This window comes from Mobula birostris, chromosome 17, assembly GCF_030028105.1.
Source record: "Mobula birostris isolate sMobBir1 chromosome 17, sMobBir1.hap1, whole genome shotgun sequence".
Classification (NCBI taxonomy): domain Eukaryota; kingdom Metazoa; phylum Chordata; class Chondrichthyes; order Myliobatiformes; family Myliobatidae; genus Mobula; species Mobula birostris.
The window spans coordinates 70,457,260-70,475,484 of NC_092386.1; the positions used below are offsets into that span (position 1 = coordinate 70,457,260).

At 42.3% G+C, this 18,225-nt stretch overlaps 1 protein-coding gene across 4 annotated transcripts in view; it reads right to left on the reverse strand.

The window, feature by feature from the left end:
• LOC140211752 (inorganic pyrophosphatase-like) overlaps positions 1–18,225 on the reverse strand; it is a 69,172-nt gene that overhangs the window by 39,385 nt on the left and 11,562 nt on the right. For all 4 annotated transcript variants that reach the window (XM_072281891.1, XM_072281890.1, XM_072281887.1 and 1 more), the window contains exons 3-5: positions 15,613–15,666; positions 13,149–13,268; positions 731–817 (exon numbers count right to left, since the gene is read on the reverse strand). In XM_072281891.1, coding sequence (XP_072137992.1) covers positions 731–817; positions 13,149–13,268; positions 15,613–15,666 — 261 coding nt within the window. The remainder of the gene's footprint in view (positions 1–730; positions 818–13,148; positions 13,269–15,612; positions 15,667–18,225) is intronic.

The following is an 18,225-nucleotide window of genomic DNA, read 5'->3' on the forward strand; positions in this document are numbered from 1 at the left end:
TTAAGGTTCTGCATGATATGCCACCTAGAAAGTAGCCCACACTTGTACTCCATTCCTGCTGGCCTAACTCAGTTCTCTCTCCTTTTGTTCACCTTTTCTCTCCCCCCACACTGAGTTTCATCTGCCTATCACTTACACACCTATCCATCTGGGTTTTTTTCCCTTGCCTTAGCTTACCTATTCCCTCCACTAGCTGGATACATAATCTCTCCCTTTTCTGTTTTCACTCTCATTTTCCAGTCTCTGTCTCTACCTTCCCCCTCCCCTCTCCCCACTTTTAGTCTTATTCATTTCCACCTATCACCCACCAGTTGCTGTATCTAAATTTCCCCCTCCACCTCTCCCAGCTGTCTCCATTTGTTCATCAACCTTCCCCACTCCTAACCAAGTTCCACAAATCACCTACCATCCCTCCTTCTCACACATTTATACTAGCCATTTTCCTCTAACCTCTTTAATGCTGATGCAGGGCCTTGACCCAAAACAGTAACCATCTGCTCCAGGTTCCATGACCCACGATCTCTCATGCTATAGTGCTGGTAGAGACACTTCTTGATTTGGAAGTGAGAATGCTTTCATTTGCTCTTGGTTAACTTCCAGCTAACTAGTTAGCGAAATAACCTGGTCATTCTGTTTTTACCTGGCTGCTAATAACACCATTCAAAGCATCTATCCAGCATGATTACCGGGAGTCAGTCAGGTCAAGAAACAAAGTGCTTGAACAACTAACCTTTGACCCAATGTCACAGACATCAAGTGGATCATTATCTCCACAAAAATTTGTACTGGGATCTTTATGACAGGGATCTTCCCAAGTCTGCAGAAATAATAAAAATATTTGATTATTAAATATTTACATCAAACAAGCTCTCACTCTTTCCAAGGTCATTGCACCTGCACTAAAAAAATAGGCTATGAAGGTACTGAGTGTGAGAAATCACCATAGAAAGATTTATGCATTTGCATATATAACTTAAGAAAAAGGGAGCAAAAGGTCATATGCTATTTGGCTTTCTAACTATCTGTTGGTCCAGTGTACCGTCTTTTAGAATTTCATGTACTACAGGGCACAGGATCCTTTCAGACTGCAGCATTTTGTGTTACTCATTCTCCTTCAGGTTCACCAACAGTTATTACTCTACAACCATTAAACTCCTCAACTGGTATGGAAAATTTCATTCACCAGCACTCTGAACTGATTCTACACCTACAGATTCAATTTCAACTACTCTTTACAGTTATGTTCTCAGTATTATTGTTATTTAGTATGCCTTCTTTTGCACATTGGTTGTTTTTAGAGATTAACGATTAGCTTAATTTGTCACATGCACATCAAAACTTTGTCAAGTACAGTGAAATGCACTATTTGTGTTAACAACCAACACAGTCCAAGGATATGCTAGCAGTATGCTCCCTGTGCCAACATAGTATGCCCACACCTTACTAATCGTAACCAGTACATCTTTTTGGAATTTGGGAAGAAACTGGAGCACCTGGAGGAAACCCACAGAGTCATCGGTAGAATGGATAGACTTATAGACATTGGGCAAATTGAAACCCAATCGGTGATTGCTAGAGCTTTGAAGCATCGTACTACCACTGCACTACTGTGCCAATCAGTCTTTGTCCGTAAAATTCCATTGTATTTCTTTTTTTCTGCAACTACCTGCAAGAAAATGAATCTCAAGGTAGCTTATGGTAAAATATATGTACTTTGGTAATACATTTACTTTTAACTTTAAAATTTCCAGAGTGGATAAAGTGATATTTTTCCTCATTATAATCCTTCTGCCCACTCAGCCTCACTTTGTATTCTCATCACATCTTGCTAACCCATTATGTTTGAAAGACATTGGCAGTATCTGCAGTTTCCCCTCCTCACGGCACCCCATCTTGACATGGAGAAATGCTAGAAGTGCTTCCTTGTCACTGGATCCAAATCCTGGATTCTTCCTAAAAATCAGCACAATGCAAGTGCCTTCATCAGAGGGCAATTCCCTTTACTTATTGAATGATAATGCATCCTTCCCATAAAGCCTTTTTCTCATCACAGTACTATTCCTTTGAATTTATAAAGCAGCCCCTTAAATGTCTGTCACTGTTGATTTAATAGCTTATCCTTTAATCTATTTTCCCAGTCCATGTGAGCCAATTGCTTTCTTGTACAATGTAACTGCCTTTATTCAACACCCTCCTGTTTCTTTCCTGCACCCAAACTGACTACACCAGAAAGGTCTTGACCAGAAACATTGACTGTCCATTTCCCCCAATACATTCTGCCTGATCCGCTGAGCTCCTCCAGATTTTTTGCTCCATTTTCCAGTATCTGAAGTCTCCTGTGTCTCCTTAACTTTTATTCTTGTTTATCCAGTCCAGATCTATTTTTAACAGACTATTTTTATAGTAGAGAGATCTACATATATCCTTTCTCTAGATATTGACATAGTGATAAATGCCTGTACATTGCTTGGCTCACTTCCCAGAACCTAGACCAGCATTGCTGCTTTTGTTATCAGACCAGAAATAGAATGATCAAGAAAGGTCCCCGGAAGGCACTCCAGTGAGTTCTCTCCCTCTTTGACCCCTATGTTGTCAGTTTCCCAGTCTGTATTTGCATGGCTAAAAGCTGCTTGCACATCTCTGTCGTTTCTCTGCAAATTTGCTCAGTATGTTTCCGACAGGTTGGCATCCTACATGATAGATTTGGCCCTTGGTGCTTCTTCAGCATTAGTACTATAATTTCTCCACTATCAATATTGCCACTCGCTCTCCTTTGATATCCCCTGAATATCTTGTGACTAGAAATATTTGAAGGAGTGGACATGAATTGCCATGGCAAAGAAAGCTAGAGACCATGTGCAGGTATTGGAAAATGCATTGTATTTTCTATGTATTACAGTATTTACTCAAATGCACACATTGTACTTTCTATATTTACTATATAACCACTGCTAGCTTAATAGAAGGTATTCACTATGTAGCCATGACTTTTGACCTGTTCACTATTAATTCATGAAGAGAACTAGAATGAAACCAAGTAGAAAGATAACGGTGGTGAGTAAGGTGATGAAATATATGGCAGTATGTCAACGCAAGACTAATTAAGAAATAACTGTGGTTAGGGATGAGAGGACATATGGTCTAAAATGTAAACTAGGACATAATTAAGTTGGGGAGTAAAACAAAAGTGGAAAGTCGAGAGCGGATATATTGATGATATGTAATCACAGGCCAACTGGATATGATAATGTAGCTAAGATAGGAAATTGCTATAAAAAATGCCGTATACAAGCCTCGATGGGCAGTCAACTACTAGCTTTCTGATTGTCTCAGCTTTGATTTGTAAATTAAAGTTTAAAACATCTTGACGAGTTTTCTGCATCTCCTTGTCGTTTGTGAGAAACGAGAAACCACGACAAAATTGGCGTCACAAACAGGATCGGATAGAGACCCGCAAGAAAGGGAACGGCAGATTGGGACGCTTCCCAGTCCCTCGGGGACCCTCACGGGGCTAACAGAATTAAGGGTGCACCCAAAGAAAAAAGGGAAGCGTTTTTTGTGATAATTCGAACTAAGAATTCTGTTGGTTTTGGGGGGTCTCGGGGACTCAGAAGTGTGAAGCAACTGCCGAAGGGTCTCTCCAATCCAAAGAATCTGGCAGAATTGGGGATAAAAGGAGGCTCAGAGGATTAATCAAGAGCACGGCAGTGGAGTACGAATAAAGTAATAATAAGTAAGAAAATTCCACGTGGTGTTGGTAAGTCCCTGTGGATACCGCTTCGCACGAAACGAAGGTCTGAACAGGCAGGGAAGGAGAATTAAAAATCCTCGTGAATACCGCCTTAAGAAGTGTAAGGGTCTGCATAGGCGAGGTGTAAAAGGAAAAGGTTCTGTGGATACCGCCCTAAGTAGGAGTCTGCACGGGCAGAACGTAATAAGAGATAAAGATAGTTTAATAGATAATTCAGACGCTGGTGAGATAAACCATAAGGCTAGGCATAGAAATAGAATTAGAGAAATAGTATTATTAAATAGGCAAGTCGTGAGATTCTAAAAATACCATAATAGAAAAAGGAAAAAGAGAACAACATGACAGAGAAAGGAACAGCAGTAGAAATATTGAGCAGAAAATTCCTGGTGTGTCAAGGTAAGATCAGGGAAATTTCAGAAAAATGGGAAAAAAGAACTAAAAAACTGGTCACGAAATAGCCAAGAGAAGGAACGTTTGATGTAAGCTTATGTGAGGAAATGGAAGCGCTAATTAAAAATCACAAACCCAAAGATAAATCTAAGAAAAGACAGGAAAAAAGGGAACAAGAAATTGAAGTGTTAAAACTCTTTAGGATGGAGGGAGAAAGGTTAAGAAAGATGGGAAGTATATTAATAGTAAGTAAAAAAGACACTGAGAAACGAAAAGAGCAGTCTGATAAAGAAAAGGAAAAGCATAACAGGGAGCCGGCTTCGAAGACGTAGAAAAACCTCCTGCCTATTATGAGAAAGAAACCCTTAAGCAGTGTCCGATGATAACAGGAAGAGTGGATCTAAATGGAGAAATTAAAGTCTGGGATACTGAGGAGGAAAGAAAGAATCACCAAAAGGAGCAGGAGAAACTACGGAAGGTAATAGAAGAAGACAGGGCAAAGATAGAACAGGAGAAAAGGGAAATAGAAGAAGAGATCAAAGGGTTACAGGAATTAAAAGTGAAAAGGGATGAAGAGAAATCTTTGTTATATGGGCATGGAACTGAACAGGCTAGAGCAGAAGGTGACTTGTCGGGAGAGCAAGAGTTAAGTAGCAAAAGAGAGGGTGCAGGAGAGTGTAGCCAGAGGATAGGAGATAGGAGCCTTGAAGGGGAAGATAGTGAAAAGGCAGATATTAGAAACAGAGGGAGAGATTAGGAAATTACAGTGGAGACTGAATTTCCAAGGGGAGTTTGAGGATTTCACATGGGCCCAAGCAAATGCTAGCTCAAGGCAGAAAGGAAGAACTCCACGAGGAGGCCAAGGGAGAAAGGAAACCCCGGAAAGTATCATGTGGCCGCCAGTAAAAATGTGCTCAGAAACAGGTGGGGAGTCAGGCGAGGAGGAGAGTCAGAAGAATGTGGGAAAGGAAAGGGAGAATGATGCCGTTGTTAGTAAAAGGATTGGGACAAGTACAGTATATTCCTTGGGGATTCCAGGACCTGGAAGGGCTGAAAAACACCCTGCCCAGCCTACATGAGGGTGCAGGGAAGTGGATTAGGGCCTTTAAGGAAGAGACCACGGGATGAACGCTGGCTATGGGAGATTTTAAGGTGCTGCTGATAAGGCTGATGGGAACGTCCAAACTACAAGAGCTGATGGAAGTGGCTGGCATACAGAATGCGGACAGCACACTGATTGACGGGGCCAGATTTGACACAGTGAGGCAGAGGGTATGGGGGGCCCTCAGGGAGCTCTATCCACCCAAAATGGACCCCAAAGCCATGAAAGGGGATCCACTGGGAGACACTGAAAATCCAGCAGCCTATATAGAAAATCAGTTGAAAAGATGGAGACTGGAAACTGAACAAGAGGTGGAAGGCAACCCATTTATGACCTTGATGTTCCGAAACACTGTTTTGGATGCGATGCCTCCCCAAGTTAAGTCTAAACTTGAGGAAGTGGTTGGACTGATGTCAGTGACCCCACAGGAATTCAGGGACCATGTAGTCCATGCAGTCGAAAAATATCGAAAAGACAAACGAAAGTTGACTGAGCAGCAAGAAGTGCAAAGAAAGCTGATACAAATGCAGCTTGAAGAACTTAAAAAGAAGGAAAAAGAAAAAGGCAAGAACATGCTGCCAGCAGTGACCGATTTAAGCACAGCCGTTGAAATGAATGAAATGCCATTATATGGAGGACCAGTCGTGCAGTAAGACAGAGGCCAGAAAACCCCATGCCAATAATAAACGTCCTTGGGGGAGCTTTTCCGCAAATGCCCTATCAGGGACAGGATAAATTTAAACAGCAGCACAGACAGGACTGGAAATCCCAAGGAGGGGGGCAGAAAGGTTATGGGCAGCAAGGGCCAGTAAGGAAACAAGGGGAAAGAGAGAGATACAGAGACTGTGCTGGGGATGTAACCAGCCAGGACACATGAGAAGGAACTGCCCACATAAGCCATGGGCTGTCACGTACCAGCGGGAACCAATGAGATGGGAACCACAGTCTAGCCAAGGACCAGTCCCTGCAGGGCCGAGTGGACCCGTGAACCCCTATGTAAGACATTAGGGGTGCCCAGAGAACCCAGGTGGGAAGGGACACTACCCAGTGATAACAAGGGAGGCAGAAGAGGAACCCATTGTTCAGGTTGTGTTAGAAGGGCAGCTGAAACCAATGATGATAGATACTGGAGCCACGTATACTTGCATACAGCCGCAGTATGCCCTTCACCTCCCCATGTCAGGAAAATTTATCAAGACTGTAGGGTTCTCGGGAAAAACACAGTTGACACAATGTACAGCTCCAGTGAGATTAAGAATGGGCAGCAAAGGAATAGTTTTGCCGATATTAATGTCCAAAGGAACTCTGATAAATTTGCTAGGCAGAGATGCCCTATTAAAACTAGAATTAAAATTAGAATGTACCAGAAGTGGGTTGAGTGTGGAAAGAGTAATTGCTCAATTACTAGTGCGGCAAGTCAAGAAAGCTAATGTCTTCTGGATAGGATCTGGGAAACCTGGGAAAAATGGAAAAAGGGCGTGCAGGCTATACTGCCCCAGGCTGTAGCACCCAAACCCGAGTTACATTGCACAGTGAGTTTTGACGAAACTCAGAATGAAGAGCTAGAGGAGAGATGGCACAAGGAGGCAGGCAACCAGTGGCACCTAAGAGGAGAAGCTATAGTAATTGGGAGACAAGGGGCAGCCCTGCAAGTCCGGTGGAATACCTTCTTGGAGAAATGGTACAGGATACCGGAAGCTGAGCCCCACATAACGCTGCTGGTAAATGAGGGACATCAGTCTAAAGACCTAGGACCCTTAGTAAAGCACGCTGGAACCGTAGCCGTGTGGAGGAAGATTATGCCACAGGTGTGGGTATCGGGAGACAAAAACTATTATAAAATAGAGGTAGATATAGATATAGTAGGAACGACAAAGGAGGTCGAAGTAACTCCCCAACCACACCTGACGTTATTGGGAAAGGAGGAAGGCCAGCAGAGAGATAACAGGCTGGATAGGTTACCATCTATACTGTGGTCACAACATGACACGGATGTAGGGAGAATAAGAACAGCCAGTCCGGTAGAAATAAAGCCGAAAAAGGGAGCAGTTCCACCCAGGAGATCACAATATCCCTTGAAACTAGAGGCAGAAGAGGGAATAGTGCCAACGATACAAGGGCTACTGGAGGCAGGAATACTCAAAAGGACAGACAGCCCATGTAATACCCCACTGTTACTTGTCCTTAAAGCCGATAAATCTAAATGGAGACTGGTGCATGACTTGCGAGCGGTGAATGAGGTAGTGGAGGACTGGCCAGCGGTAGTTCCCAACCCACGCACGCTCTTGACTAATGTTGCACCAGAGGCAGACTGTTTTTCAGTGATTGATTTGTGTTCGGCTTTTTTTTCAGCGTTCCCCTGGCAGGTCAGTGTCAGTACCTATTTGCATTTACATACAGAGACAACCAGAATGCCGCAAGGGTTTAAACATTCACCACACATAATTAATCAAGTGTTAAAGGCGGACCTAGAGGGCATATCGCTGGAAAGTACATTGATACAGTATGTGGATGATTTGTTGATTTGCTCTGAAAGTGAGGGACAGTATGAACAGGATACCATAACCCTTTTAGAGAGACTGGCGCATGGAGGGCATAAGGTATCTAGAAAGAAGCTGCAATTTTGCAAGCAACAGGTAGAATACCTAGGTAGAGTGATATCGAAGGGAGCGAAGGCGATAGTGCCGGATCAAATTGAGGCTATAACTAAAGCTCCCAAGCCCCAGACAGTGAGACAGATGATGACGTTTCTGGGACTGACAGGATATAGTTCAGATTGGATTGGGGAATATGCTGAAATTGTAACGCCACTGAGGAAAATAATGAAGGAAGCAGGACATACAAGCTTGAGGAGTAATCTACAGAGGAATGAGGAGGCGGAAGCGGCTTTAAATATTATAAAGCAGGAATTGCAGTGAGCCCCAGCATTAGCTTTGCCTGACTACGAGAAGGCCTTTCATCTGTACGTATCCAACCGACAGGAAGGTTATGCCGCAGCAGTTCTAATGCAGGAGACTGGCACAGGTAAAGCAAAGCAACCGATAGCATACTACAGTGCGAAACTGGATGAGGTGGCTCAGGGGTACCCACCTTGTTACCAGGGATTGGCGGCGCTATACTATGCATATGAAAAGGCATCATCCGTAACCATGGGCTATCCTGTGATTCTGTACGCACACAAGGTAGCAGAATTACTGGAAAGGGGGAAATTTGTGTTGACACTAACTACACAGAGATGCACCACCAGTAATATAGCCGATTATGTCCTTTTAAGGTATGAAGGAGAACCCCATGATTGTGTAGGGAAAACAATGACATTCGCTAAACTGAGAGCAGATTTACCATCAAAACCATTAGAGGACGAAGATAAAAAGGTCCTGTTCGTAGATGGCTCTTGTTACAGGGATCACGATGGGAATCACGCAGGGTTCTCAGTAGTGCAACAGGATCAGGCAGACTTCAAGGTCATCAGAATAGAGGCATGTCCCCAACCGTGCTCCGCCCAGCTAGCGGAAATCAGAGCTTTGACAGCAGTGTGTGAAATGATGGAAGGAGAGAAAGTAGCTATCTATACAGATTCAGCATATGCTCATAGAGTGTGTCATTTGTTTGGGGCAGTGTGGAAACAGAGAGGTTTTAAAAAGAGCAATGGAGATCCCATACAGCACTGTCAGCAGATTTTATATCTAATAAAAGCACTGATGAAACCTAAAGCACTGGCTATAGTAAAATGCCAGGCACATAAAAAAGGAAACGATGCAGTAGCAAAGGGAAATCAAGCTGCAGATGAAGCAGCCAGGAAAGCGTCTGGGTGTACATCCATTGTCAGTGCACCCCAGGTAAGTCTAGAGCCGGAACCTATGGTAGAGGACCTAATTGAAATACAGGGAAAGGCAACTTTGCCAGAACAAACACTGTGGAGACGAAGGGGGGCCAAACAGAACCCAGAAGGCCTATGGACCACGGAAGATGGCCTACTGGTAGCTCCCACCCCTTTACTGACTATCCTGATCTCAGAAGCACATGGGATGGATCATTGTGCAAGGGGGAAAGTAATAAGGAAAATAAAAAAGGATGGATTTTGGTCGCCTTATTTACAGGCTTCAGTAGACCATGTATTCTCACAGTGCGAGGTATGCGCGCAGAATAACGTTCGGAAAGGAATTACAACCCCAATAGGTCATATACCCGTACCTGAAGGGCCATTTAAACTCCTAGTGATTGACTATGTAGACATGATAAAAACAGTAAGAGGAAAAAGATACGTGTTGGTGGTAATCGACAGATTCAGCAGATGGGTAGAGGCAGTACCTTCGAAAGATCAAGGGGCAGGAACAGTGGTGAAATTCCTGACAAATGAAGTGAACCCAAGGTTTGGGATACTGACAGAAATTAGCTCAGACAATGGTTCAGCTTTCATCCAAAAAGTGGTCAAGTTAGTACTGCAAGCACTGAGAGATTCGGATGTGTGTATCACCCTCAGTCGCAGGGTATGGTGGAAAGAATTAACGGGACCTTAAAAGCCAAACTAAACAAAATTTGTGCAGATACTAAACTCAACTGGGTCGATGCACTACCGATAGCATTAATGAGTTACCGCATGCAGACTGATCGGATGACGTGTCTAACACCGCATGAAATGCTAACCGGAAAGCCCATGCCAGTGCCCCAGTGGGGAGGACCATATAAAGGGCCTAGTTTGGAACAACTGGAATTGGAATTAAAACAATACATGCGGCAATTAACTATGATGCATAGGTCTATTTATGCACAGGAAAAACAGAAAGAGCCAGAGATCGATCAAGGGGAAGGACCAATCAAGCCAGGTCTACGTGCGAGTGTTTCGAAGAAAGTGGAACGAAGCCAGAAGGGAAGGGCCCTTTACAGTAACCAAAGCATCACCCACCGCAGTTCAAGTGGAAGGACGCTCCACCTGGTATCATCTCAATCACTGTACTAAAGCAATCCCGCAGGTACAGTCAGGTGGGCCACCCGAGGTAAGTGGTGAAGAGGAACAAACAGTAGGGGGCAGACAAGAGCAACAAGAAGCTGACACTGAACCGCAGGAACTTGACTAAGTAATAAGGGAAATTTTTGGTCCTGAGGACAGGCCCGAAGACCCTAAGGATGGGGTTATGGATGGTAGTACTCTTTCAGATAATGGGGACGACTTGGGGGCGACCAGTCCCGCCCCCCGGGATGATACACTCAGATACTCTTGTGCAGATTTGGAGACCATTAATTTGGCAGATGTGGCATGGGACTGTTAGGATCCCACAAAACCTGAGAGAAAGGAGTAAGGGGAGCACAACGGTTACCTCCGTACCGTGGTACCAGAACATGTGGTACCAATGGGCAAATTATACAGCAGGGATAATGAAGAGACAGAATTGTTATCTATGCTCAAGGGCAAGACTGGTGCAACATGTAGTCCCCATGCCATACAACTCCTCCACCTGCACGCAATGGCGAAAGGAGCGGAGGGGGCAGTGTGCGCGGCAGTGTCCAAGTGTAGTCAAGACCTGCAGTATAGGAATTTGTAGCGGGACGGATCCTCGTTATCAGAAATGTATTGATAGCACACCAATGTGCCCTTATTGGTGTATGTTATACCAGGCTTCCTCGCAGTTTGATCAAAACAAGCTTGCCTGTAACTGCAATTACAGCAGACTGTGGGCTATAAATAAAAGAAGCCAGACACCCACATTGGGAAAGCTTAAAATGCAGGAAAATTTGAGTTATGAATGCTTCACGCGGACAGGTGACTTCTCGGTTGGGCATTTCAGCGGCAACTGTGTTAAGATTTGGGATGTAACCCCAGGCCGAAGATACGAGACAGGTACCCTTCTGCCCCAGGGTGCACTGAACTCCCAGATCATCCCGTTAACAGATACCTGGTGGCTGTGTGGACAGGAGGGGGGTCTGAGATCCACGCTTCCCCTTAATTGGGCGGGTACATGTACGCGTGTTATGCTGATTCAAGAAGTTGTAGTATCCCCTGAAATACAGTTTGACACCTCGAGGCAACAGACACTAAAACAGAGGAAAAGAAAATATGAGCCTGACCTGACAATTCGGATCGACAGTATAGGACAGCCGAGGGGTATACCTAACAAGTTTAAGGCAAGAAATGAGATTGCTGCGGGCTGGGAAGCACTTATACCTGTAATAGGGATTAGCAAAAATGTTGAATGGATAAATTATATATATTATAATCAACAGAGATTAATTAACTACACCGATGATGCACTAGAGGCTTTGGGACAGCAGCTACATGCGACCAGTAGAGTGGCGTGGCAAAATAGACAGGTACTAGACTGGCTATTGGCAGAGAAAGGAGGGGTTTGTGTAATGTTTGGGGAACAGTGCTGTACTTTTATACCGAATAACACTAGTCCGGAGGGATCGTTTACCAGAGCAATGAATAAACTGAAAAATCTAAGAAAAGAAGTTAAACAAAATGCAGGGTTTGGACACCAGTTCTTTGACTGGTTAAACAGTAAACTAGGAGGATGGGGAGCATGGCTGACCAAGATTGCAGTAACCATTGGTATTGTATTGCTAAGCTGTGCGGTCATTCTGTGCTGTTTTCTTCCATGCCTCAAGTCGCTTGTAGTGCGTGCTGCAATGAAATGGTTTCCGATGCTCCTGGAAATTGTTGGGTCGAGCCCTATGGAGAAAGAAGCACCGATGATGTATTCGTATAGTCTACGAGACACGCAAGACCAACAGGAGAGAGATGAAATATGTGGGGATTAGACTGTGAAGGCTCCTGAGTCCTTTTCCCTGTCTCAGATACAAAGGGACGGGTTGTTGGCTCAGCGGCCTAGGGAGGTAGGGAGAGAACACTTTGAATCCTAAGCGCAGGAAACTATAGTTTAACCCAAATTTGGGAGTAAGTGCGGGGCTTTATTTGAGTTTTTGTGCATAGACTCTCAGTCCTCTCTCTCTCTCTCTGTATGAGACCCTGTGGGTCTCAAAGGGCAGATTATATTGGAAAATGCATTGTATTTTCTATGTATTTACTATGTAACCACTGCTAGCTCAATAGAAGGTATTCACTATGTAGCCATGACTTTTGACCTGTTCACTATTAATTCACGAAGAGAACTAGAATGAAACCAAGTAGAAAGATAACGGTGGCGAGTAAGGTGATGAAATATGTGGCAGTATGTCAACGCAAGACTAATTAAGAAATAACTGTGGTTAGGGATGAGAGGACATATGGTCTAAAATGTAAACTAGAACATAATTAAGTTGGGGAGTAAAACAATAGTGGAAAGTCGACAGCGGATATATTGATGATATGTAATCACAGGCCGACTGGATATGATAATGTAGCTAAGGTAGGAAAATTGCTATAAAAAATGCTGTATACAAGCCTCGATGGGCAGTCAGCTACTAGCTTTCTGATTGTCTCAGCTTTGATTTGCAAATTAAAGTTTAAAACGTCTTGATGAGTTTTCTGCGTCTCCTTGTCACTTGTGAGAAACGAGAAACCACGACACAGGCAAATGGGATTAGTGAAGGTGGGTACTGATTGGACTGAAAGGCCTCCTTCTTCTCTGTTAAACCCCATGACTATGATCCTACGACCAAATGGTCGATAGGAGTACTGTAACACAAAAGGAAGCATTACTTACACCAAGGATCACTGAAAAATATCAAGCACAAAAGCTCAAAGATTCCATGTGTCCCTCTCCCCGTACTCGCCCATCCCATTCCTTGTGTTTAACCAGGGACAGCTTGGGAGAACTACAATACACATGCTTAAAGGTCAAAACTGAGCATGTGTTGATCTTCAATTTCACACCAGCTGAAGGATTTATTCTAAGGCACTCAAACAGAATTACTTTAAATAAGTAATGGAAGCTATTATCGCAAACTAAGTTTCAAAAGCTTCACCTGTGGTAATGCTCCATAGTTCCAGATATAGCCCTTGTGAGGAAAGATATTGGCTACATAACGTACTTTTCCTTTTTTAATATCCTGTTTGATTGGGTTCAGAGGCAATTTTGTAGCGATCTGAAAAAAAACATAATATAATGTTACAGCTGCACAATGAGAGAAAAAATCCTCCTGAAGAAACTGAAATTAGTTAACCATTTTTATGATTCTTTCTCTTAAGCTGCCAAGATAGACAGAAGTTCCCAGGGTACTTGTTAAAAAAAGTTACCCAAATCCTGGCCAACAGTGGCCTCCTAACCAACATCACTAAAATAGATTAGCTGCTCTTCTGCTTAACATTGTGTGCAGGACTTTGAGTGCCTAGATCTCAAAATGGTATTATTGAGTGAGAGAGGCTATGGATGTCCTGCAACATGTAACATACTATGAAACAGCACACTCTTATTTTGTGACGTCTTTGAATTATCCAATGAAAAACTATGTTAACAGAGGCCACCACAAGAAACTCAAAATCTCTGAGAAAAATCCTATGCTCACATAAATAGTAGACTGAGGAACAGTCGAGAACAATTCCAGTATTGTCTCTGAAACAGCTGTTAGTCTATTATTTCCATTTTTAATACATGAGAGGGAAATTTGAAGGTCAAATGAAGAACTAAATGATCATTTGAAAGAATCTTTGTGTTGGGAGCTCTGTGTAATATTCTCACACTTACCGTATCAAAGAGGGAAGCAAACCCACTGGTGATATCACGTGAACCTTCAAGTTCTCCCCAGCAGCCTGGCCAATATACATTCTGTGGGCACTTCATTAGATACAGCAGGTACCTAATGAGTGTATGTTCATGATCTTTTGCTGCTCGAGCCCAACCACTTCAAGGTTCGACCTGTTGTGCATTCAGAGATGCTCCACTACGGTTATTTGAGTGACTGTCACATTCCCGTCAGCTTGAACCAGTCTGGCCATTCGCCTCTGACCTCTTGCATTTTCACCCAGAGAAGTGCCACTCAGGGGATGTTTTTGTTTTTTCATACCACGCTCTATGAACTCCAGAGACTGTTATGTGTGAAAATCCCAGGGGATTAGCAATTTCTGAGATACTCAAACCACTTCGTCTGTCATCAACAATCATTCCAGTCAATTACTTAAATCACAATTTTCATGTTTGGTCTAAAGTTGCTGTTGGAAATTGTTGCCTGATTTCCCATATTGCGATGTTGAGAATGGTATAAAGATACTCCATCAGGAATGGATGCCCAGGAAAGGTAGGGGCAAATCGTAAGCCTACTTGGGCTTTCTCTTTACTCTTTTTAAACCACATTAACTACTAATTTCAAAAAATCCTCTATTTCAAAATTTTATTTCAATCGACTTATTAGAGAATTTCATATTGTAAGCTAATGATTGTTACAGAAGCAGAAAAGAACACAAATGTGTGTGAGCATAGAAAGTTGGTGAAGAAAAGGAGAAATTCCTTTATACCCTTCAGGACATACGAATTTAGAACTGGAGTAGGCAATGCAGTCCCTTGAGAATGCTCTGCCATTCAATATTATGGCTGATCTAACTATAATTTCAACTCTGTAGTCTCATCTAATCTTACTTATTAAGAACTTATCTACCTCTGCCTTAAAAATATTCAAAGACTCTGCTTCCAAAGTTTTTTGAGGAAGAAAGTATCAAAGGCTCAAAATGCCTGAGACAAGAGGTTGCATGCTATTTAGCTGTTTTAAAAAATCCTTTATTTATAGATTCTGATACAAGAGAAAACATTATTAATCTATGATGTTAAAATCCTTCAGCATTGATTAAAATAGTCTTCATCAATTTGCCTTTCACTTTTCCAAATTTCAGCAGATAAAATCCTAGCCTCTTCAATCTTTCCTCATAAAACAACCAAATATCAGTTTTGTAGGTCTCCTCTGAACTGTTTCTAATACTTTTACATATTTCCATATATAAGGAGATCAATGCTGTATGCCAGACCTCTAGATGTGTTCTCACCAATGTCTTATGTAATTGAAGTATTGCTTCTCTATTTTTACATTCAATGAACATAATAAAAAATAACGTTCTGCTGGGTTTCCAAATTACTTTCTGTACCTGCACTAGGTTTTCACAATTAGATCCCTCAATTAGACACCCAGATCCCTCTGAATCTCACAGCCCATTGATCTCTTGCCATTTAGATTTGGAGCTCACCACTTCAAAGAATGGTAAAACAGATTTATCAGTAATTTTCAAAAGGAATAATTTTACAAGGCAATGGTAAAAGGGCTCATTTAATTGCTCTTTGAAAATAGTGGAACATACACTGTTGCCAAAATTCTGTTATTACACACCATTACTGGTTCAGTTTTCTCACTGAGTCTTCCTGAGTTATTGAAATGAACAACAATTTATATAACTCATTAACAGCTGTTGCATTAAGAATGAGGATTGTCCCCCACAATAACTCACCTCCATTTTGGCATTTGTCCAACGTGGTACTTCCACAACCATATTAAAGAGAGCCTATGAAGAATATAATACAAGACCATAAGCCCATAAGACATAGAAGCAGAATTAGGTCATTTGGCCCATCGATCCCACAGTGCAATTTCATCATGGCTGATCCATTTTCCCTGTCAGCCCCATTCTCCTGCCTTCGCCCCATATCCTTACATGTCCTGAATAATCAAAAATCTATCAACCGCTGCCTTAAATACACCCAATGACTTGGCCTCCACAGCTGCCTGTGGCAAAGAATTCCACAAATTCACAACTCTCTAGCTTAAGAATTTCTTCCTCATCTCTGTTCTAAAAGGCTGCCCACTATTCTGAGGCTGACTTTTCTGGTCTTAGACTCAAGGAAGCATCCTCTCCACATCCACTCTACTGAGGTATTTCAACATTTGATAGGTTTCAATGAGGCCATTATTCTGAATTCCAGTGAATAGAGGCCCAGAGCTATCAAACGCTCTTCATATGACTAGCCAGAATCATTTTCATTAACCCCCTTTGAAACCTCTCCAATGTCAATATATCCATTCTTAGATAAGGAGCTCAAGGCTGCTCACAATACCCCAAATGAGGCCTCACCAGTGCTTTATAAAATATCAATATTACATTCTTACTTTTATATTCTAGTTCTCTTGAAATTAACGCTAACATTGCATTTGCCTTCCTCACTGACTCAACCTGCAAATTAACCTTTAGGGATTCCAGCACAAAGACTCCCAAATCTCCTTGCACCTCAGATTTTTGAATTTTCTCTCCATTTAGAAAAGTCTAGCCTTTTATTTCTTCTGCCAAAGTGCATGACCAAACTCTTCCCAACACTGTATTCCATTTGCCACTTCTTTGCCCTTTTTCTAATCCATCTAAGTCTGTAGACTCTCTATTTCCTCAAAACTACCAGCTCCTCCACCTATCTTCATATTGTCCACAAACTTAACCACAAGTCTATCAATTCTGTTATCGCAGTCATTGACATATAATTTAAAAAGAACTGGTCCCCACACAGACCCCTGTGGAACACCACTAGTCACCGGTAGCCAACCAGAAAAGGCTCCCTTTATTCCCACTTTTTGCATCCTGCCAATCAGCCAGTGCTTTATCCATGCTAGAATCTTTCATGTAATACTAGGGGCCCTTAACTTGTAAAGTAGCCTCTTGTATGGCACCTTGTCAAAGGCCTTCTGAAAATCCAAGTACACAACATCCATCGAATATCCTTTGTCTATCCTGCTTATTATTTCTTCAAAGAATTCCAACAAATTTGTCAGGCAAGATTTTCCCTCAAGGAAAGCATGATGATTACAGCCTATTTTATCATTGGCCTCCAAGAAACCACATCCTTAACAATCCATTCCAACACCTTCCCAACCACTGAGGTCAGACTAACTAGCCTATCATTTCTTTTATCTGCTTCTCTCCTTTCTTGAAGAGTGGAGTGACTTTTCCAATTTTCCATTCCTCTGGAACCATTCCAGAATGTATTCATTCTTAAAAGATCATTACTAATGCTTCCAAAATCTCTTTCAGAACCCTGGGATGTACACTATCTGGTCCATGTGACTTATCTACCTCCAGACCTTTCGGTTTCCCAAGAATCTTTTCCCTAGTAATGGCAACTTCACACACTTCTGCCCCCAAACACTCTTGAACTTCCTACATACTGCTAGTTTACTCTGCAGTGAAGACAGATGCAAAATACTTATTCAGTTTGTCCGCCACGTCCTTGATCTCCATTACTACCTCTCCAGCACCATTTTCCAGCAGTCTGATATCTACTCTTGCCTCTCTTTCACACTTCATATAGCTAAAGAAACTTATGGTATCGTCTTCAATATTATTGGCTAGCCTACTTTCATATTCTATCTTTTCCTTCTTAATGACTTTTTTAGTTGCCTTCTGTTGGTTTCTAAAAGTTTCCCAATCCTCTAACTTCCCACTAATTTTTGTTCCAATATACACGCTCTCTCTGGCTTTTATGTTGGCTTTGACTTTTCTTGTTAGCTATGGTTGTCAAGTCATACATGTATATAACATATATATCTATATAATGTATATAAAAATGTGACCACATCTTCTCCAAACCAGGCTGCAAAGCACAATAGTACACATAACATACATAACACATGATAACTTACAAAGGTAAGGATAACATCTACAGATGAATCACATATAAGTAACAAACTAAAATGAATTAATATTAAATATTGTAAGGTACGGAACAGATTAATCAGTGACACTTCCAATACCATGCAGCTGGGAGTTAAGAAACCTAATGGCCTGGGAGAAGAAACTGTTTCTCAACCTGACTGTCCTTGTTCTTATGCATCACCTGATCGTAGAAAGTCAAAGAGGATATTGAATGGACGGGTGAGATCCTTAATAACACTAAGGGCCCTATGTACACAGCGTTCCTGATAAATGTCCCCGATGGATGGTAGGGAGACCCTATGATCCTCTCAGCTGTTCTCATAGTCCTTCGTAGGGACTTCTGGTCCAATGCTCGACTGCTACCATACCAGATGGAGATGTAGCTTGTCAGGACGCTCTGAATAGCGCTACTGTAAAATGCAATTA